The 22,886-nt window shown below is 45.1% G+C and overlaps 2 protein-coding genes across 3 annotated transcripts in view; one reads left to right on the forward strand and one right to left on the reverse strand.

Annotated features, from left to right (window-relative positions):
- UBL5 (ubiquitin like 5) overlaps positions 1-2,509 on the reverse strand; it is a 3,455-nt gene extending 946 nt beyond the window's left edge. The window contains exons 1-3 of one of the 2 annotated variants that reach the window (XM_078603261.1): positions 2,045-2,509; positions 747-808; positions 17-100 (exon numbers count right to left, since the gene is read on the reverse strand). In XM_078603261.1, coding sequence (XP_078459387.1) covers positions 17-100; positions 747-802 — 140 coding nt within the window. In that variant the 5' untranslated portion in view covers positions 803-808; positions 2,045-2,509. Of the gene's footprint in view, positions 1-16; positions 101-746; positions 831-2,044 lie in introns of both variants that reach the window. The other variant, XM_078603262.1, reaches the window with a different exon arrangement.
- On the forward strand, positions 2,338-22,440 carry PIN1 (peptidylprolyl cis/trans isomerase, NIMA-interacting 1). The gene is made up of 4 exons (XM_078603260.1): positions 2,338-2,471; positions 5,885-6,079; positions 8,859-8,969; positions 20,609-22,440. Exons 1-4 carry the CDS (start codon positions 2,411-2,413, stop codon positions 20,716-20,718), a joined length of 477 nt encoding a protein of 158 aa, XP_078459386.1. The 5' UTR covers positions 2,338-2,410; the 3' UTR covers positions 20,719-22,440.
- Positions 22,441-22,886: the final 446 nt, after the last annotated feature.

The following is a 22,886-nucleotide window of genomic DNA, read 5'->3' on the forward strand; positions in this document are numbered from 1 at the left end:
TATTCCAGTGTCTTACCATTTCTTCAGGACAATTTTGTCCCATTTTGTTCCAGTCTGTGCTGCAATAAGCTTTTTTAAATCCCCGATTGTGTCGCTGGGACTGAAGTATACGGTCAAGGCGTGTAAACACAAGTCATGGACATTCAACAGGTTATGTTCGATGCCTAAAAATGCATTCTCTCTCAATATAAACAGTAAAAAAAAGAATTTCATATATTCATTTCCAGATTATAAGATGCATTGAAAATCGCACTCAAAACCTGTGCACGGTGTCAGGAAAGTTATACAACCTGATCAAACACACCAAATTATAAAATGCACCTCCAAATGTTGCTTTAAAATACATGGGAAAAATGCATCTTTTAATCTGGGCAATAAGGAAATTCAGTAAATTGTAACATTACTTAATTGGTCACTTTTTGTCTCCTTATAGCGCTGAAGCGCTAATCCATTTTAAAGTTGTATTATCTGTAATGACATTTTCTTGGTTCTTTCAGTAAACAGTAAAGTCCCCTTCTACGTGACTTTACCGAAAGAACCAAGAAGAGGAATCCCTGCAGTCACGAAAGCTTTAAATCGAAATTGTAATGACATTGTTTCAAAGCAAATGTCAAAAAAGAAAAAAAACATCACTACTAACGTTACTCTCATGAAACCAATTCCTGTTTACTTTTGTTAAGAGACCGGACGCTGATCTTGTTTTTTACGACAGTTCATCGAATTAACCCGCTGCTGATGAAGGATACTTGCACTTGACCCGCACTTTCTTTCCCAGCCGATCGTTGCAGGTGATCTCCAACATTGTGACCTGCGGGAAATCACAACAGCAGTGATAACAAGAAAAATGCACACTGCATTTATACGTTACATTCAAAAATGACCTTCGTTTGAGCAGGCGAAAACCCACGGAGATGTAAACTAATTCTAGATTTGAAGCTTTCGTGACTGCAAGAATTCATACTCTTAGGTTTTTTCGGTAAAGTCACGTAGGTAAAAAATAAAATTAAAAATTACTAAAAGTAATAATAGAAATAAAAAATAATAATAAATCACGACGTTTCGGAGGCAACACAAGTCTCCGTCATCAGGTGGGACCTGATTGATGCAGTAATTTTAGCTGTGACGGTCCCACCTGATGACGGAGACTTGTGTTGCCTCCGAAACGTCGTGGTTTATTTTATTTTAATTATTACTTTTAGTAATTTTTTATTTTATTTTTTACCTACGTGACTTTACCGAAAAAACCTAAGAGTATGTACAAACTAGTTATCTCGGGTGGGATGCGATGCACGTGTGTAAAACGTTCAATGTCTGTGTCAGTCTACTGTCGTGGTCTCCCCCAAGCTATGTGACCATACTTCACCACACTGGTAAGTGCGAGGTGAAGACAGGGAGAATAGGACATTGCAAAACATTATTTAGCGACATTAAACACAAGAGATATTTCCCCCTGGATTTGCGTATAACCGTATGGGGTAAAGGTAAATAAAGTAAGATATTAAACGTGCCCAGCTTTGGGAGGTATATTGCTAAGAGGCCACAAATTTCAAGCTTACTTTAAAAGTTACCAAGAAAGCCATTATTGCACTCGGATGACTCCACATTGCTTGCGAAGTTAACACGAGATACATCTATGTGTTACAACTTTAAGCTTTTATTTTTTTTTTATATGGAATCGGTCACTGGGAACAATTCAAATGTAACACAATATACAAACGTAATCCTCGAACTGCACCCCATTAAAAGCTGTCTTCGTCAAGTAAAGAAGAGGGTATCGGGAAACATCGCTTAACATCGTTATAACTAACACAATATCAAATCAAGATTAACACTAAATATACGATCTGAGAATCAAGGCCCTGAAACCCAGGCTTTAGTGAACGCACGCGCACTTCCAACTAAACACCGCCTCCATGAAAGCTGTTAGAATACACAACCTTTAACAACGACCTCGATTAACTATTATAGGTAACCAATGACCAATTAACCAGTCAACTATATGAGGGTTTATTGATGAATGGGTATTTGAAACGGAGTCGCTTACCGCTTCTTCTTGTGTTGAGAATCTGGAATAGAGGCCACAGAGTAAACGCAGCCTCCGCGTTGTACGTTCGCATATTCAGGGGTCACAGTCATTACGCGGCGAAACATAAACCCACAAAACAAAAACGTCTTAATATCAACTTTTTTTTACTCACGATCAACACAGCGTCGCAACTTTTGCCAGATATACATATAATAGCGATTTAACGTTCATTCATATTTTTTTTGGCGGGGCACAAAAATCGTACGAAATCACACGGCCTGTGTTGGTGAATGAGTGACCCCCCCCCACCCTCGTTGACGCGCGCGAAAGTGCAGGCGCGAAACGCCGCGCCGATGTTTACTCAAGCGGCTGTGTGTGTCAGGCATGGCGGATGAAGCAGAGTCACTGCCGCAGGGATGGGAGAAACGGACGAGCCGCAGCTCCGGTAAAGCAGCAGACGCGACGAGGTGGCGGTCATCTGCGAGAGGAAGGGAAACCCTCCCTTCACCCCCCCTCCAATGTTCGGGGAGAGCCTCGGTAGCCCTCCCTTAGCGCCTACCAGATAGATGGAGGGCGCTGGTTACAATGTCTGGCCCCACCCCCATCTGTACTGCATTGCAGCATGGTCCGTGGTGATGGTGGTGATGGCGATGTTGGTGATAGGGTTGATGTGATGGGGGTAGCTCTAAAGGTTGTGATGGTGGTGGTGATGTGATGTTTATAGTGGTGGTGTTTTTGTTGGTGGTGATATTGGTGATGGCGATGTTGGTGGTAGGGTTGATGTGATTGGGGGTAGCTCTAAAGGTTTTGGTGGTGGTGGTGGTGATGTGATGGTTATAGTGATGGTGTTTTTGGTGGTGGTGATATTGGTGATGGCGATGTTGGTGGTAGGGTTGATGTGATTGGGGGTAGCTCTAAAGGTTGTTGCAGTAATGATGGTGGTTCTGGTGATGTGATGGTTATCGTGGTGGTGTTTTTGGTGATGGTGGTGATGATGTCGGTGATGGCAGTGTTGGTGATTTGGTTGATGTGATGGGGATAACTCTAAAGGTTGTTGTGGTGATGGTGGTGGTGCTGGTGATGATGATCGTGGCGATGTGTGATGGTGATGATGACGTTGGTGGTGGCGATGTTGGTGATATGGTTGTGATGGGGGTAGCTCTTAAAGGTGGTGGTGGTGATGTTGGTGAGGGGATGGTTGTTGTGGTGACGTGGGGTGATTTAGGGGATGATTATAATAGTTGTGGTAATATTGATCATTGTAATGGTGAATGTTGTGTTCATGTTGGCGTAATTAATAGTTGTTTAGGTGTTGATGTTGGTGGTTATGTTGGTGATGGCATGATTGTTAACTTGATGGTGGGTGGGGTGGTGATTGCGATTGTTAGGATAATGATGCTGGTTGAGGTTGTGAGGGTGGTGATGGTGAATGTGGTCATGACCAGGGTCATGTTAATAGGGATTATTATTGTGGTGAAGGTGGTGATTGTGATGATGAACATGCTATGGTGGTTGTGATAATGGGAGTGGTGATGATGTAATGACGGGGGTGGTTGTGATGATGGTGATGTTTTTGTGGTTGTGGTTATGGGGGTGTATATGTGATGATGGTTGTGGTGGTGGTAATGGCAGTGGTCGTGGACTCATCATCACGCTGGTTTGAGATGCATCTAGTACAGCTCACCAGGTGAGCAGCACTTCCTTAGGCCTGGACCACAGAGTGGAAAGGCAAGGGTAGTTTTCCACTCGTCGTAGAAACATCATCAATGGCTTGGCCAAAAAATGCAGTTCAGCACCACATAACATACATTCGATTATGGGGGAACTTTATATACTTGTTTTCATCTTGTCAACATGTGCAATATATGTGCATTGGGACATGGCTCTCCGGTAGGCACAGCAGAGCGTAGGCAATCCATTTTTTTCAATTGCAATGTCTGTAATTTAACCAGAGGAATTAGACCCTTTTGGGAACCATTAATATTGCCCTTTTTGAGTGGCCCAAATCGGGCCTTTTGGAAATCTAGTGCCCATTTGGAAGCAAAATAAGTTATTGCCTTGGCATGGGCCATCTGGCATAAGACGACTCCATCTGTGTTGTGAAATGTCACTGCCGGGTCTGTCCATTGGGCGTTTCTGTGTTTGGCTTATATTTTGTCATCCGGGGCGCTTAAAAGAGTCGGTCATGTTTAAGTCATCTTGCTTTTCTAGACAATTTGTTTACACAGTACCTGGCATTTATGCAGGGGCTGGGATACACCAGGCAAGCTCGCCTACGACTTCAAATTCCACTGGGTTGATGCCAAATTGCAGCCTGGGAACTCTGTATGCTTCCACATAAGGGGATTAGGAAACACGTGTTTTCACGCGGATATCCCTTGGTTGAGAAGGAGGTGATGAAACATCTCGCTGCTTGGCCATTTAATGCTCCATATTCCACACGACTGATATGTAATGAAAGTATAAATGTAATAAACGTCACTATAAAATACATTAAAGAGTGTTTAATAACCCTAATCATGGTTGTTGTTTTTTTGTAAGCGACTTTCAAAATGCACAGTTCCAAAGCACGTTGACATTTGTGGGATGTGGTCAACAATGCAGTATTTTCAGGAAACCCAACACAAACATAACATTAGCAAAAATCAAATCCCACAACAGTGACGGCTAATATTGCCACCTTAAGGGAAGAATGTTTTGTTAAAGTCATTATACACCGGGGAGGCTGGCCAAGTATCATAGAGGTCCAGAACCCTGAGCTGAGATCCTGGATTCGAATCCAGACAGCCCCACCTGTGATTAAACTGGGTTCTCAATTTTAGTGAAAGTCGATGGTCCCAACCTAGTCACCAATGACTGCATTAAAGATGATAATCCCATAGAATTTGATTCCGTACCTTAGTTGTGAATTAATTTGACTGGAATTGTGTGTATATTGTGCTCGTGTATAGTGTAACGAAACGTCTCGGAGCGTTTTATTTGCAATTTAATGTCACGTGAAGAAGTTTGTGGGAAGAGTGCTGTGCCCCTCTGTTGTGTGGATTAGACGCCACTTGATGTCAGTGGTAGCTCTATGATATCCACTTCCATGAGCTGTTCGTTAACACGTAAGGTTGCAATGCTCTGAGAGATCCGAGCGGATACAATGTCTCGTTACATGGCACCAAGAACAATCGGGATAGAATTCGGGAAAAAGATGCGTTTTTGTGAAATAAAAAAGTAGTATACCTAACGACACGCACTTTTTGTAATTTCACCTACTAAAAGTAATGACCGTAAGCGACATGGCGCATTCGCCGCTTATTGCAGAGGTTCACATTTCGAATCCAGCAGCCACCCTGATTAATACTGTGTTACATTAACCTTAAAAATTGTGTGCTCACGTCATGGTTCAGTTTTCACAAATTTTAAAAGGTACCCTCTTACTCAATAGGAATCTACATACCAATAATCGCCCCACACTGCGAAAACTTGGCACGACCCTTCTGAAAAAGAGTCATTAGACTCTTGAGTCTTTCCTGGGTAAACAAGCATAATAATTGATAAATTGTATTAAACATAATTTTACAGCCCTTTTTGTCATTCCGCTGCCAGCTAAAGACCTCCCCACGCCACGTTGATCACAGAAATTTGACCATACTTCACCATGCTGCTTAGTGAGGAGGGGGGTAGGCCAAGAACCGGCCCATATATATCATTCACCCCTCATGTTAGCTGTGGCTGGCACTCAGCTACCACTCCACACTTATTATTCACACCACACGCAGTCACGTTCGGCACGTGTAATGACTCTCCGTTGTCTTACGTCTGAAGCGCGATCGGTTGACGCTTCCCGTGGCCTCTCGCCGTGCTCCGCAGGCCGCGTTTACTACTTCAACCACGTGACCAACTCGAGCCAATGGGAGCGGCCGGAGGGGGGCAGCCGCGGTGACGAGCCCTCCCAGGTGCGCTGCTCTCACCTGCTGGTGAAGCACAGCGGCTCGCGGAGGCCATCCTCGTGGCGCGAGGAGCACATCACTCGCTCCAAGGATGAGGCCGTCTCCATCCTGCAGGGTGAGGGTGGCCAGGATGGCTGACGCGATGCCCTCTTTCCCCTGCGAGCCTCGTTTGCGGGTTGAGTTTGTTCCCTTGGGCGTGGGGTGCCTGCCTATGGCCCACGGGCCATATATGGTCCGCAACTTCATTTAAAATACGCCGCGGTGGCGAGATGTGAACTACCCCGCCTGGTATACAGGAAGTATTCAGGTCGTGTGGATTTTTCTCCGGATACAGTTTAGTTTTGCCACGGTACAACTGAGTTGTGCCGAGGCCATCTCAGGTTATTTTTACGTTGCCGAAGCAGAGCCATGCTTTTCACGTCGCACGCAATTAGCGAGTCGAGACGCGGGCACAGTAGTTTACACGGTGACGCTGTGTCCTTTGCAGTGAACTGACGTCGCACGCAATGCGTCGTCAGATCTGCCCATGACCCTTTTTGGGTCCGAACCGCATTCGGTTTCTATCGAACCACGACAAATAGCCGCTGGAAAAAAACACCCGCACGGCGAGGGTCCTGCGCTGGGCTAGGTTGAGATCAGCTACAGTGGAAAGGGGGTGATAAGCTCCATGGCCACATGATGCCTATCACTTAGAAAGTTGCCAGTAAACGATAATTATTAATGGAGGTACGCACCTTAACGCACTAATCAGGTAAAAGAGGGGGAATATTTAGTCGCGTGGATTTTTCTCCGGGTCCTCCAGTTCCTCCACATTTAAATACATGCGTTTAAAGATTATTTGGCTGTTATACATTTTACACGTGATGATAAGCCACTTTGTTGAGCGATCATTTGTGGCCTGTTCGCATCGTCAAAAAAGAGCTATACAGCTCAGCAGGCCTAACCTGGTAAAACATTTTTAACATCGCAACGCTGTAGTGCAGTGAGTGAGGTGTGTGTTGACGTATGGTCCACCAAAGGTATTTGAAAATCCTATTTGACCCTCACAAAGCAAAATGCTACCCCACCAATGCGTTGCTCGTCTATTTGCAGCCCCCGGGTTTTTACAAGCTGGCGCGTGTCAGACAACATCGATAGATGTAAATTGTATTGGACAGAAATCTGTTCATAATCCAGTTTTCTCTATTGGACACACCTGACCTTCAGGACCAATTTGTAAAATAAGGGTTGACTAACTTTGTTCAGTGTCACAAAGTTGAAAATGTAATTTAGTTTCCCGCGCGCGTGCTGTACGGGATTTCTTATAGTTAATATTACTCTTTGGGAGGCAATATGGGATGTTTATGATGGCATTTCAACAAGAAGTACTTGTTCGTGATTAATGCCTGCAATTATGCCGGAGAAGCAGATTAATTAAAGAGACCCATTTATGTGGATATTTTTAGCTGTAGGCATTGCTCCTCATTAGCGCCGGCTTTCCAATGGTAAAGGTACATTCAGGGCACCTAACGAGGCAATGCTTCATTCGCTGGACACCACCAATCCTTTTTTAAGACACTCCACCCAATACCACCTATCCTGACACTCTCAAGCACTACCAATTTGTCACACATTGCCAGGGGTGTCAGCTGCCATGAATGCGACGGTAAATCTCTGTACGAGACCACTTGCGCTATTGGCTCATTGCGGCGTGATGAATTGGGTTTGGAATTTCGGCTTAAGGTGAATTTGCGGGGGGGGGGGGGGACGAAATCAAATGTAGTTGTCCTTCCCGATGGAGAAAAGGAGACATCGGTTCAGTTCTATAATTATGCACAACATTTTAACTGCAGTTACACGTGACGTGCAGAAGGGGGTGTTGCTTGCTTGGAATATTCTTGATTTTAGTTTTTTTTTGTGAGGCCTTTGTTAAATGTAACTAGATTGTGATATTAAAACGCACACGTACAAAAGCACATTGACATTTTTTTTTAAACCTATTTACCGCTCATAATTACTACGGTAATGTAGTTGTTAGTGGACATGTCCATTCCTCCAGTCCTTGAGTTGTGCCTCAATGTTTTATATCGATTCAATGACATTAACTCCAAAATCACTACGAATTGCACCTATTTCCACAATGCAATTAGCGCAGGATGTGTTGCTGCTACCAATGCCACCTGGCATGTTATGTTATCTTGATACGTCGAGGGTATTTTTCTTGGTAGCGTCATTAGGTGTACTGCTGCGGTGTAATGGTCAGCACGCTGGACTTGCAATTCAGAGGTCATCAATTCAGTCTGATCACTCAGTGCGGCGTGTCAAACAATGAGGCCATTTTCTTAAATTGCCCGCTACCCCCCCCCTCCCCCCCCGCACTGACCAGAATGGTGAAGTATGGTCAAATAACCCCTTTGATATTCGTTGGAGAGTCCTTCAATCCGGCAGTAAATTGGAAATGGGTTGTAAACGAAAAAAAAAATACACTGTGCAATAACATAACAGGTTCTCCATTAGCCATGATCTATCCACTTCTGGATTAAGGCCTCTCCACGTGTGACTGAGACATCCAGCACAGCATTGATAAATGTCTGTTTTGGAAAGGGGAAATAGTTTGATGGGTTTTGGCGAGTTTTTCATTTGGCTTTATGCACACCACATTAAATTCGATTGGCAGGTCACAAGTGGCGTGGTTAATCGTGGGTACTCCCCCCTCTTCCAAGGAGTCTGGCCAGCGTAGAATAGTAGGCCAAATATCATCTAGAGGGACTCCCCGGAGCTCCCTCCAGCGGAGGCCCTTCCGGTAGTAGTGGCGTGAGCAAGCAATTGCAGGACTGCACCTTTACCCTTCACCTCAGAGATGTGAATCATCTTTCTCCCCCCACCAACGCCGCTCGTCCTGCGTTGTCGGACAGAATACATCCGGCAAATCCGGTCCGGAGAAGTGCCATTCGAGGAGCTCGCCTCCAAGTACAGCGACTGCAGCTCGGCCAAGAAAGGGGGAGACTTGGGATTCTTCAGCAGAGGTGAGTAGCACGGAGGTGGTGGCGGTTTCATGTACACTGGACGTCTATGAAGAAGAGCTTCATAGCTCATCGGATTCCTCCGGTATAAATAAATGTTCAGATTCTGACACGCTTGCCGCATGCAAACTCACGAAGCGAAACGTCAAGCGGCCAGCATCAGATTAGAACAAATTTGTAACAGATAAGAGTTATTAATACGTTTCTTATATTAAGCAATGTTATGAGAGCTTGGGGAAAAGAGACGATGGGAGGGAATTCAAAAGTGGTGAAGTGCGAGGGAAGAAACAGAAAAGATAAGCGTTTTGAAAATGAAAAATGTAATGCCCAGTGATCGAGACTATCATCCCACTACACTTGAGAACACAGTTGAATCACGGGCAGCTGAAACTAATATTCGAACCCTGGGTCTCGGCGTGTCGGCTCAACTGCGCCGCAGCTCTCCATGCCATGCGGTGGTTGAGCACAGTACGGGTGAGATGACGCAGTCGGTCTGGCAGACCGTGTCCTAAACGCGGGTGGAGGGGTCAACGAGCGGCGTTGACGGGAACGGTGGCCATGGTGGTAGGGATAGAGGAGTGACGGGGGAAGGAGGCCACGCGTGCTGGCGTCACAGTCAAAAACTTTGAAGTTTCACAAGTATCCCCAAATTACCGGATTTGACGAATTGGATAAAACCACGTAACAACATCGCCCCCTACCGGCAGACTTTTACCCGTCGATACATCGTGCCTTAGAGATAGCCGAGCGCTGTAAGTAAATTTTACTATTTTTCTATTTTACCAGGTAAGGCCAACTGAGCTATGTAGCTCTTTTTCAGAAGCCATCTGCCCACAAATGATAGCTCAACGAAGTGGCTTATCATGTGGGCAATTATTGCAGCCAAATACTCTAAAAGAATGGGGCGAATACCAAATTCACGAATTGTAATCAATAGTATACACGTACGGCTGATTTGCCAATCCACTGCTGGATGAGTGCCTCCTCACACCATGCAAGTCATCAAGGTTAGTTGACCATTCATCATCACGCTTGTCAGTGGGGGTTTGGCGAAAGCAAGTAGCGTAGAAGTTGGAGCATAGCACGGTACAACATTGGATGTTGCTGCACTGCTGTCTGCTGACAAGGGAGCCTCGCAGCATGCTGTGACACCTAATTCCGTACATGGGGGTCGACCATCGGAGTGCTATCCAGGCTCAAACCTGCTTCGCTTCTGAGATCTGATGAGATTTGGTACTTTCTATGCCATCCGGTAATGGGCTCAATTTACATAATGGAACGGCACAAACGTGCACAGTTAGCGTCAAACACAAGGACATCTCGTACCGCGTAGGTCAGCAGCTGCACTGCAGCCATTTGTTTAAGTCTGATTGTATTACATTTTTGGCTTTTTCATATATTTAAAAAAAAAATCAATTGTGCCGGTTTGATTTTTTGCCCATAGCATGTCCTTGACATATATCTTCTAAGTGAGTTTTTCAATGTTTGAAAATGTAGAATATACGTTCCCATAAATGTTTTCTTGTAGAACTGCGAGAAGGAGATCAATGGTGCTGTCATGTTGTGGATGAGAAAGTGCTTGCTGGCAAAACGCAGGGGCCTGCCCACGTGCCTCTGGTTCTGCCTTCAGTTGAGACATAAATCTTGCGCTCAAAACCACGGACAGTAGCATTCTACAAGGGTACCAACCTCAATATCGCTACGAAGGCCAGAGGCACCTTAGCGCAGAGTCTAACATGGAGACGCACTTTAGTAGCTCAAGCGTTGGCCCGTCAAAATAAACACCAACGGATTTTATTGAGACGCTAGTTGGGAACAGAAACATTTTAATTTTACGGATATAGTCCCCATAGCTCATACATGGCAACTGCTTAAATCTTTATTGTGAAGGTTAACAGGGTGATGAGTGTTAGTCGTATGTCAATAGTACTCTTAGTTTTTTCAGTAAAGTCACGTAGGTAAAAAATTTAATTAAAAATTAATAAAAATAAAATAATAAAAATCACAACGTTTCGGAGGCAACACAAGTCTCTGTCATCAGGTGGGACCGTCACAGCCAGATTTGCTGTATCACTTGATACAGCTGTATCACTTGATACAGCAAATCTGGCCGTGATGGTCCCACCTGATGATGGAGGCTTGTGTTGCCTCCGAAACGTCGTGATTTTTATTATTTTATTTTTACTAATTTTACCGAAAAAACCATGAGTATGAATCCTTGCAGTCACGAAAGCTTCAAATCTAGAAGTATGTCAATAGTGCCAGAAAGTGATGACGTCATCACCATTATCGTCGGCCATGATCTACCCACTGCTGAAAGAAGGCCTCCCCAAGTCATTGCCATCCCTCACAGCCTTGCGATGTCACGCCTGCACGCGAGCCCATTGAATTCCTTCCATTTCCACTGGGGGATTGCACTGGTCATCAAATTTTTTTTTTTTCTGGCCTGGACTTTTGCAGCTGTTTTAGACTAATTTGAGGGTGCTGATTCCAAATCTGATCTCAGATTTGCTCTATCACATCTCATTTTTATGCTATGGGCATACCCCATTTCATTGATTTTACCCGAAATTGACTCTATCACTTATGATTGCAAGTTGTTGTGAGTCAGTGACTGCTTTAGTGTTAAAATATGGTGCTGTATTTTTAGGATAGTGTGTTTATAATATCATTTTATGTAGATATCCACATTTAATATTTTTCTTCTGCAGTTTTTATTGAAAATGCAATATTTGATATCTCAAAAACCTGATGTGGTAGACAAAAAACTGATGCCAGATTTGGAATCAGCACCCCAAAATGACCTTAAAACCGTTGGAATACCTTATGCCAGAAAAAGTGTGTTGACCAGTGTTGTCAATGATGGCGACAACTTAGGGAGGTCTTAATCCAGTGGTGGATTGATGGCAGCTGGCAATGACGATCTCCCACTGTGGACGTACTCTCCGACGTGAGTCTTGACCTTCTTGGTTCTTTCGGTAAAGTCCTTCTACGTGACTTTACCGAAAGAACCAAGAAGATGAATCCCTGCAGTCACGAAAGCCTTAAATCGAAAAGTGAGTCTTGACCACTGCCCCATCATCCCTGCAGGCGACTCGTCATGTCCAAGTCTCCCCCGCCAGCGGGTAGATCTTTGCATCGTACAGTTAGTTGGAAACCGTTGCCATTAAAAAACTAAACGGTGTTTCATTGAAAAGGTTTTTTTTTTTTTGTCATTTCCCAATGCAGGCAATGTTTCTAGAGAGGTAAATGTGTTCTGACTCCTGTAGTCCGCAGCAACTTTCAACTTTCAACGCTTGCGAGTGATTAGCAGCGTGTCAGCTCGCATTTGCTGATTTCAGCCTTTTGTTTTGTTTAATACAAAAAGACGACTCTTTTGATTGGGAAAGAGGCAATTTCGCAACACTTATTTAATGCACGAGCTCCAACTAAATTCAATAAATATTTATGTTGTTTACTGCAGCGTCAATTGGAGGCTTTAAAACGTGTGCAATGTTTTATTTAAAGCAATGGTTCGTCGTTTGGAATTTACTGTAAGGTATCAAGTTCTTATATTAATGATTTATGAATGCGGGGATAGGACTGGAGTGGTGGCGCAGTGGTTAGTGCATTACCCAGTGTCCTGAGTTTTGATTCGCAGCCGCGACTTGCTTACACAATGTGTGACTGATATCTGAACTGGCCCTAGGCCACAGCTACCTACAACCTCCTTCGAGCGGACCGGCGTTGCTAAAGTGTTGCTATCATGCTTGAGAAGGAACTCTACTCGCTGAGCAATTGGTCCTATATCCCTTTGTATGCGTGTACGCATGTTGGACTTCTTTAGCACCGTCCGTAGCCCACCGTGCTAATCGGCGGTGCAGCAGGACCCTCCATAGGATATCGTCTTGTGACTCGGCGAAGGCTTTCGCATTACAGCAGTCGCTATGCGGGCAGTGCCCCCATTCTCTTTACGAAACATTGGATGGGAATACTTTCCACCTTGGATCATTTCCATTTTTCGCACTGGGGGGGGGGAAGTGTGTTCTTCAACAAATCATCGGAATTTACTGCTCCAAAGAGCGCACGGTGTGTGTTAAGGTGTGAAAACAAATAGATCAGCAGACGAATAGGCGAAGCAAAATTTATAGCTTAGGGAGCACAGTAATATCAATGCATTCTCCAGTTCAAATAACCCAGCAATTGCATTTAAAATAGGCAATTTGTTTAATAATCCTAGCCCCCAGCAATCGCGTTTCCTCCTATTCATTCCTTTGTAATTTATGTTATTTCATTTCATATTCTCTCATTAAAATTATATTGACCTTTACAAGTACTCGCCCTCATAGGTAGGTATGTACGTTCTGGGTATTTTATCTTCTAGGTGTGTGTTTGTGCGTTCGTCAATTGGCGGGTACGTGTCTTTGGGCAGGGTACACGTGTACTGTACAGCCTGTCACCGACCCTGTCATTAATAATGCAGAACCCTTAAGATGTAGATACATTATCTCGTACCTCTTCACATCCGCCCCAGACATGCTGCTGCGGTCTTTCGTTACCGACCGTGTAAACCTGCAACTTGAAACGGGCAAAATGGGTTCACATCAAGTCGCGGTCGGATTGTGCTATATTCGTGACGTGTGTGGGGGTACGCGCACAAAGGATTTGTCCCAGACCTCCCCCCCCCCCCCCTCCACAGGGGGCTAACTTGGATGGGTCCGGTTGCCACAGATATATCGGCGCAATTTGAATGAACCAATGGCAGACAGTGTCTCTTGGTCGTGCCGTCATCCTTATAACCCATGGATGTAATAAGGTGTTCTCTGATTGGCTCGATAGACCTTAGCTTTTGGTCTGAGAGAGCAGAACAAGGGGATACATTCTAGGGATGTAACTGGACAGGCAAATGCATTAGAAATAGGTTTTGACCGCAGGGTACAGCTAAATGTCCTCATTCATTGTAGGGTCGCCAACTGTTCCGGTTTTCCCAGGAAATGCTCCTTTTAAAGTTTGCTGTCCCGGGAAACGTGCAAGTCTTCCTGAGACATCGGGACCTCGTCAATTGTGGGAAAATGCACCGATCAAAACAATGCATTGACATTTTCACTTGTCCTCTCTTCCGCTCAGTAAGATATTGTCCCCATGATTCATCTGAGTTTTCTTGGACCTTGGTCTTTGTCAATTATGCTTTACAAACTCCAAAACGATAAGTGTTGCGCACGATAATTGCTTACATTTATCAGCCAATAAGCTTTCTTCTCCTAAGAGCCAGCCAGGTGGCTCGGCACGAAAGCGAGCGGTTCGCAATCGGAAGGTCACAACTCCTGGTTCGGAGTTTACTCAGCACACCATTCCTTGCTGTGTTGATAAAAAAAAACGTGTACCACAATGGGGGGGGGAAGGAAGTCAACAGTGGTTGTCTTATCGATCGTCTCAGGCCCCATCATAGGAATGTGGAATTTCCACCATGGGATCAGAGCAATAAAGAGGGGGTGAGCATTGCCGCAATGCTCCTTGGTCAATCTTGCAAATGAGACTTATCCTGGTCTCTTTGAATTCTCACCTTTTTGAACAAAATAGACTTGGAACTCATTTTAGCAGCTGTGACTTAAATCCAGGAAAGGTCCGCCTATTTGGTGAAATGTTTTGCAAATTGGAAATATTCGTGCTTGTACGGTTGGCCTCTGTCCATGCAGTTGAATAATGCGGCCACAACCGTGAATCTATCCTGGCAGCTGGTGGAGTTTATTAAGGAGTTTTAGTTGTGATTTGTATGTTTCTAAATGGAAGCACGGAGTACTGAGATGAATTCCGCTACTTTATACTTTGCGGTGGGAAACTGTGCTTAATAAAACTTCAGGATTTTTTGTAATCATTTTATATTGTTACGAACTTTGCCACAAGCAAAATGCTACTGTACAAGTGCTGCCTCTTGCTTGTACGTCTTCATTCATCACTTTGTGCGGCAGTTGAGTTTCCACGTTGCGTTAATGTGGTTTGAGTAATATATTTTCGGTGGTCATTTATCTTCCGCATCATCATCATCAGCAGCCGCGATCAATCCACAGATGTTAAAAGCCTCCCCCAAGTCTTCGCCATCCTTCATTGTCCCTCATTACAACAGTTCATCCGGCACCAGCACGCAGACTTATCTCGATGCTCCATCTCCGTGGTCTACGTCCTCTTGCGCGCACTTTGCCTCCTTTGGCTGCCCTCTCGGTAGTTATTCTCGCCCACCGGCCATCGTCCTCTTTGTCAGCATAGCAAAGTGCAGCTTTGCTGTTGGGCTTTTAAGACATTTGTCACGAAGATAGGTCCCACAGTGGTGGCTCCACAGCGTTGCCGTCCACTGCGTGAATCTGTCGTTGAAATTCAACGCTTTCGCGACCAAATTTTCATAATAAGAATTCCTTTGGGTTAAAGCGCGTAAATGCAACTGTGTCGTTAACCCACCACCACCTGGCACAGACAATTAGTAAGGTTTGTCATGTCAACAAAACGTTACTACTTCAGCATGCCAGTGTGTTGGACAGTAAACCCACAACATTTTAAATTTGAGTACCTTGATGTTTCGCTGCCGTTGCAGTTAAAATTTCAATTGCGATTTTATACAGCGTCTAAATGCAAACGCATCTCAATTTGCCGGACAAACACAGAGGGACATGGGCTTCCTATGGAAAAGGTGCGTCCTTATATATTTATTCTGTGGGCAGGAGAAGAGACAAAAAGGTTTTGAGGCCTGGATTCGAACGTAGATGAGGCATCCACAGCACGGACGGCTGGAGGAACCAGCCTGTACACGCAGCAGAGGAGAAGGAGCGACCTCCCAGTTCGCATAACTTCATGCAATACACAGTGACCGCCCTCTGCCAGTCTGGTAATTACTCAACTGAACGAGCCATTTGTGAAATGCGTTGCGCTACCCTAAAAGACCGCAGCGGCGGTGCACATATTAAATTTATGAAATTATAGTTTTCTGGCACAGGTATATTTAATTATTTCTATGCAACTTAACTTTTGTTGTGAGTGCCTTATGCTGCAGAATTAAAGTCGGTGCTTTAATACCCTCAAGACGTCTGTCCTGGCAGAGAATGCTTATTAAGCGGTTGTGAAATTTTGTCACGAATTACTATGCATTAGATATCACTGCATTTAATTACATTCACGGCGCTTGATCAATCCGCTGCCTAGACTTATCCCCACTCCCTGTCAATTGTTGGAGCAACAACGTTTCGGAAACAGCCCTGTTTCCGCCATTAACATGGCAGCTAAACTAAAGTCACTCTTTTTTATTTCACCAGGTAAGGCCCATTGAGCGGTCTAGCTCTTTTTTGGGAGCGGCCTTGTCACACCTGACAGCTCAACTAAGTGACCTATCACGTGGACAGTTACAGCAGCTAAATACTCTGAACTGTTAAGTCTTCCTTACAATAATATCCCGAAGCAGACGATAAGTGCTGGATGCAACCACATTTGCAAATGATTACAGCCAATTCCCACCATAGCCTCGTTGGAACTGAACGGTGTACTTGCTACACTCGGAGCAGATGACACCCTCCACGCTTTGTCCGTTAGAAATGGCTCATTGTCGGACACACTCAGAATGTCTGCAGGTGAATGAGTGGTGCCCCAAAGACACTTGCAAGCGCTCCATTATTGTCGCAGGAAAACAATTGACTCTCTTGTGAGTGGCGGTGGAGAGAGCCAAGTGCATTGCTGTGTCTGTGCAGAGCTCCGGTGCACGCTCATATAGCTGGGTAAAATGTAAAATGCACCGTGGCTGCGTTGTCTGCGAAGCAAAGGGCAAGCTGAGAGATTGTTTTTCAAGGCGTGCCGTGACATTGTTTTTTTTTTAGTCTACGTGTATAGAGAGATTGAACTGGCTTTGAGAACCTGGCAGGATTAATTGAAATTAAGTGATGGTTCTCTGCATGTTTCCCTAAGAGGAGGATTTGTGTTTGTGGTCAGAAATAAATCGAATTTCAGGACATTTTTTTGAAACTAATCTCGTTTGGCCATCAAGCTAAGCCTGTCTCGGCCTAGGAATTGCACCAAACTGCAAAAATGTGAATGCGAGGGTGGGTATTGCATTTGCCAGGAGCTTGACAAATGGACATTGGCTTCGGACCTATGTGAAATAGATCTACGTGTTTGGTAAACAAACGGATTCTCCCGGAGAGCACCATTCGTTTTACCCCACCCCTGTTGTGCTACCTGCTCTTGCCGAGATGGCTATAAAGGCCATGCGCCGACGTGCTTTGTCATCTTGAAGATGGATGCCTGCTCTTATTTATGGCTCCGGTAACGCGTTGTTTGGAAAATGTACGGCCGAAGTTTTTGGCGGCACGGGCTGTTACCCAGCTACGTGCAACTTTGCTCCGTTACTTGTTGGGAACCGCGATGACGGGAAGGGGCTTGGCAGCGGTGATCGATGTGACGAGCCCGAAATAGCCACCCGATTTTGCGACCATTTCGGCGATCCCATTCCCACGTTTCGCGAAACGTGCAAATTATTGTCGACAGCGCGGCACTGTTGCTCTTCACGCAGCGGCGGGCTTTCCGGCCGGCCTTGTGGGAAGAGCTGTCAGATGAAACGCGCGCCTTCAGTGTCGCTTACTTCGGTGCGGGGTCACCGAAGCCCATCGCCATGAATAATTTATGATGGACATGTCTGCCCTAATGCCCTGAAAAAGATGTGGCACGTGTTATTAAGCAGTCCAGAGATTCCGCTGTGTGCGCCCACGGCTGTGAATGTCAACAACCGTGGATGTTAAATGTACTTTAGTCAACTAGTTATCGGGATAATTAGCGTATTGTTATTTGAATGGTTCTTCTTCTGGGTTTTTTTTTATTTGCCAATGTTTCCGTATAAAAATGTAACAATTGCGAGCATGCATCGTCACTGGTGCACAAGCACAAATAGATATACTCCGTATATTTGTCAGTAACACAGGGATTCATCTTCTTGGTTCTTTCGGTAAAGTCACGTAGAAGGGAAATAATAAAATAATAAAAATAAAACAATAAAATAATTCTCACGACGTTTCGGCCACAACACAAGCAGCCGTCCTCAGGTGAAGAACAGGTCTGTTGGGGAGAGACGCCCTTCCCCCCTTCCAACCCAGCTTAAATATACGCTCCAAGCGTGGTGGTGTTTCATTCAGACGCTATCTCCCCGACAGACCTGGTCTTCACCTGAGGACGGCTGCTTGCGTTGTGGCCGAAACGTCGTGAGAATTATTTTATTATGTTCTATTTTTATTATTTTATTATTTCCCTTCTACGTGACTTTACCGAAAGAACCAAGAAGATGAATCCCTGCAGTCACAAAAGCTTTAAATCGAAAAGTAACACAGGGCTCAAGGTGAAACATTTCTATATAATAGAAGGGCCACTGCCCAAAACGTCACCTATTTTACATTTCTCCTGTTCCTTTTCAAAGTCAACGCGATCTCCTGCTCAAACGAGCCCGAGCCGGTGGTGGAAATTCCAAAGTGAGCCGATTGGTGGGGACAAGTCTGTCCTCAAGACTAACCGCTGTTGACTTGGTGCACGAAAAAATGTACCCGTAAAAACAAAGTTTTTCACTATAAATCCTTTATATGTGTGTTCAATGGGCCACAACCCAGCCCACATTGGTCTTTGAAACGGGCGGCTAGAGTCCTCTCGTCCTCTGGCTTGAGATGGCTGCCACCTATGGGTTAGATGATTGCCTGCCACCATTAAGCAATTGGTAATTAAATATTTAAAAAAAATCCTAAAAAGTGTACATTTTTTGGAAAAAATTTTCACGAAAATAAATTGTCACGCACAACGAGTCTGTGTGCAAAATGTCAGCTCGATTGGATCACGGGAAGTGGGTTAAAAAAACGACCGAAAGATTTGCACGGTCGTAAGCGCGCAAGCAAGCAAGCAAGTGAACTTAATATAAAGGATTTAAAAATGGTCCTTATTTTACAAAGTCCAGAGGGATCGTGTTTCTGAATCAAAAGCCCCAGACACGATGTGAACTCGCAACCTTTCTATTGCGCGCCCGGCTCACTCTCCCGCCGAGCCACCAGGCCGGTTATTCGGGCACTGTTATTGACAAATGTGTTTCATTGTTTTTCTTACGTATATATGTATAACGAGCCCATGAAGGTTATTTTTCGGACATCAAAATGATTTACACGGCTGTGTTTCAAACATTTTAACCCCCCTTCCCCCCCCCCAAAAAAAACTAGCTTGCATCATACCCCACGACCAATTTCAATGAATATTACTTTGGAAACAAGCCACTAACCCACAGTGAGCTTTTTAACCGAACTTACTACAGAGAGGTAAATTGATTGGAGGAACATTCTGTATCCAATTATTTTAAGCACCTGGGTGAGTGCAGGCCGGAGACATAAATGCACGGCTCGGCTGACTCAGACGCTGCCGCTTTCTCCTCCTGCCCAGCGACCACTTTTCGCGCCTTCAGTGCGCTTAATAATTTTATACCAGTTGTGCACAGTTTGGAAACGCACCAATGGGCCTACATCACTGGACCTGTCTTCTTTTTCAAAGTGTGTAGGACCGTATAGCCTCACTTGCTCACTTGGCATTTCAGCTTTGAGACTCAAATATGACAAGGTTATTTTTCATTTTTTCGGGTGTGAAATGGGATTGTAGTGACAGATCGGAGGAGGAGAGAGGGAGTGAGGACTTTGGGGGGTGGGTGGGAGGGCAGGCGGGGGCTGGTGGGCAAAGTAATTTTAACAGCCCCACTCAAAGCTCTACACCAGCTGTCCGTATGTGTCCGTGCTGCAGTGTGGCGTCTGCGGGGGTGAGAGTTTCACACAAATGTGACGAAGGTTGAATTTTAGATAGGGCAGTATTTAGTTTATGCAATGTACAGCTTGCCCTTTACAGCACAGCAAGGGTTTTAAATCTGTCCCTAAAAAAATAAGTGTCCTTTTGTTCATGGAACGTGTTTGCGTGTGCTGTGTATGCGGGTGCGCTGCGAGCCCAACAACCCGAGTTCGATTCACGCTCACGGTCCACACCATTGACGATTATCTGAACCAGTCATGGGCCTCCCCTAGGTTGACGCAGCCTCGAATGAGCACCTGGTGTGACATATAAACTTTGCCACTAGGGAGACAAAAGCAGCCAAGCGTGGTTCTGGCCACCCACCCCATCATGTTCAAGGTGGGGTGGGTGTACTTGCCCAACAGTCTGTTCAAGGCTATACGGAGGATCTTTGTTTTTGTGCTTGCGGGTGGTGGTGTGGTCAGTGCATTGCGCTACGATTTCGATTCCCGGTCACGGCTCACGTCAGTAGTGATTTCTCTGAACTGGTTCTGGGACCTTCTACATCGAGTCTGTTAAATGACTACCCGGTGCGGTGTGTGAACATCAGCAGCTGGATCTTGCCCCAACAGCTTGTGTAGGCAACACAGGGGGGGGGGGTCTTTGTTTACGTTCAATATCTTACTGTGCCGCCTGGTGAACGTGGGAGTGTGTGCCTGCAGCGTGGCTCTGAGCTACTGGGAGATCTGCGAAAAAGAGCTTCATTGCTCATCGGATTCCTCCAGTATGAATACATTTTTTGTATTCTGTCTCGCAGCTGTTGGAAAGTGGACAACCGTCGATGACTGATCCACCCCTTTGTTCCTTCCGCCCCTTTCCTCTTCCACCAGGCCAAATGCAGAAGCCGTTTGAAGATGCGTCGTACGCCATGACAGTGGGGGAGATGAGCGGACCGGTCTTCACCGAATCCGGCGTCCACATCATCCAGCGCACGGGTTGACCGCGTCAATGACCAGGGGGCAGGTGTCTTGACTCTCGGGTTAAAATAAATAACACAACAGCTTCGTAATAATAATAATAACAACAACTGCCACCACCTCCACCACCGTGTTACATGGCACGTCATCAGTATGCTACCACTGCTTTTACATTTCAGCAAAGCGTTTGTAGTCTCGGTTTACAATAAAAAAATGTTCTTTTCTTTTATGTTTTACTTTTGTGTGACCGTCATTGCATGTGTTTTATTTTTTAGCTAAAATAAGTAAAAGCAGGAAGTAGCGTTTTAGATACCCGTGCCAAAAGAGAGTCATCAGGACACTTGTTCATCTTAATTTCTTATTTTTTACGTACATTTTTTTTTTTAGCGCCGCTAGTCTTAAGCAGCGGCAGCAGCAGCGTGCGCGCCAAAGAATTGAATGAACCACATCGGGGCCACCGTGTTTAAAGAGATGAGCGGCAGCTGGCATAACGCCGCGGCAATCATTTATATCATCCCTACCCGCCCTGCTGGCAAAAAAAAAAAGCATCCCGAGATGGTTTTCGCGCAACGAAAGCAGGGTCACCTCACGCGCTCGCTGTCATGCTCTTAGACGGCTTTTGTTTTGAACTGCTGCTAGCCTCTCGCGCTATTAATGTTCAATACCATTAGGCGGCTGTTCTCTTCTAAAAAACTGAAATAGTCGTAATAATGTGTTTTTTTTAGGATTACTGTTATTATTATTGTTTCGCTGCCGTAGTTGTTTTGCACTCGCCCCCCCGCCCCCCCCCCCCCCCCCCCCAAAAAAAAAACCAACGCGTCGTGCTGTAGCTTGGCTTAGCGGCGGAACAAAGATGGCAACGAAAAACCAACCGCGAAACGGGTGCTGTTTTATTTTGGTGACGCAGGCGCGTTTTTTGTTTGTTTGTATTATCCACCACCCCGTAACGCTACCCTTCACGTGCTCCCGCTGGTTGCTCTCGACGACTTCACAATAAATATCCAGAAAATTGTGGAATAACGGGGGCAGCGCTCTGGTCTTTGCTGCCGCAATTTGCACCTTGGGTTGCGGCTGCAAACTTTACAAAGAGCGAGATTTATTTCGAACCGGTTTAAACCCCCTCACCCCCCCAAGATTCATTAATCTGACCGAAATGCAAGATTTCAACAGGGTGGATGGAGAGGGGGAAAAAATCCATTATTGTGCTTTGTGAAACATAACAAATGTATTGATGGTAAGATTTATTTGTTCTCTTTCTCTCCCTCTCTCCGCGGTGTGGTTGTGCTGGTTAAGGCTGCAGCTGCCTTCGTCTCTTTACTGTCAAATAAAAGCAAAGAGATTTACGCTGTAGCCATATTGATGCACGGTAGTAAAGACGCACAGTTTTTTTTCTTTCGTGTGCTGGTTTACGCAGTTCCCAATTTTTGAATGCACGGCGCTCAGTGCATGCATAATGTTATCGCCAGTTCGACTTGTATCCCGCTTAGAAATCAAACGCGCATTGTTTAGTGTGACGAGTGCAGTGGCATAGGCAAAACAGCGGCCCGTGGGCCAGTCCCAAGTTGAATGAAATATAAGCAAGACTACAATGATATATAATTTTCCAATATTGTATTGTAACATTAAATGTGATGGACATTGTTTGCGTTGCTGTGTGTTCTTTCCTTTGTACGGGAATGTCATCGTGATTATATCTAACCCATTTATTGTGGGTGCAATAAAGAACATTGCTTGGGGCTTATGAATCATGTTGCTCTTAATTATTTGATGAGCTATTATATATGCCAAGAATATGTGCGAGCATTGCCCTTTTGGCAGATGTTTTCTGCGAACGCCCGTCGAGTTGTATGATTCACAAATAGCGGAGGCCGTGTTATAATTATCGTTTTTTTTATTGTGCTATTAACTCCCAAGCAAATAAACTCAATTTCATTATAGCCTTTAGCGCGTAATGTAATGTGCGAACAATGGGGTTAGCGTCAAGTAATACCGTTAACCGGCGCATAATGGGTGCCTGACTGCACGTGATGGAATTACAATGCAGGTTACCCAAGTGGCCCTGAGGGTGCCCCATGTGGTTTGGTCTTCCGTAGCCTGGTCGGTGCGTGGATGGGCGGCCATCGGTCCATAACCAGGTGTTGTCGGCAAACGGCTGCGCAGGCTGTGCCTGGCAATGGCAGTACGGGGATGG

Source organism: Lampetra planeri, chromosome 20, assembly GCF_965212315.1.
Source record: "Lampetra planeri chromosome 20, kcLamPlan1.2.h2, whole genome shotgun sequence".
Taxonomy (NCBI): domain Eukaryota; kingdom Metazoa; phylum Chordata; class Hyperoartia; order Petromyzontiformes; family Petromyzontidae; genus Lampetra; species Lampetra planeri.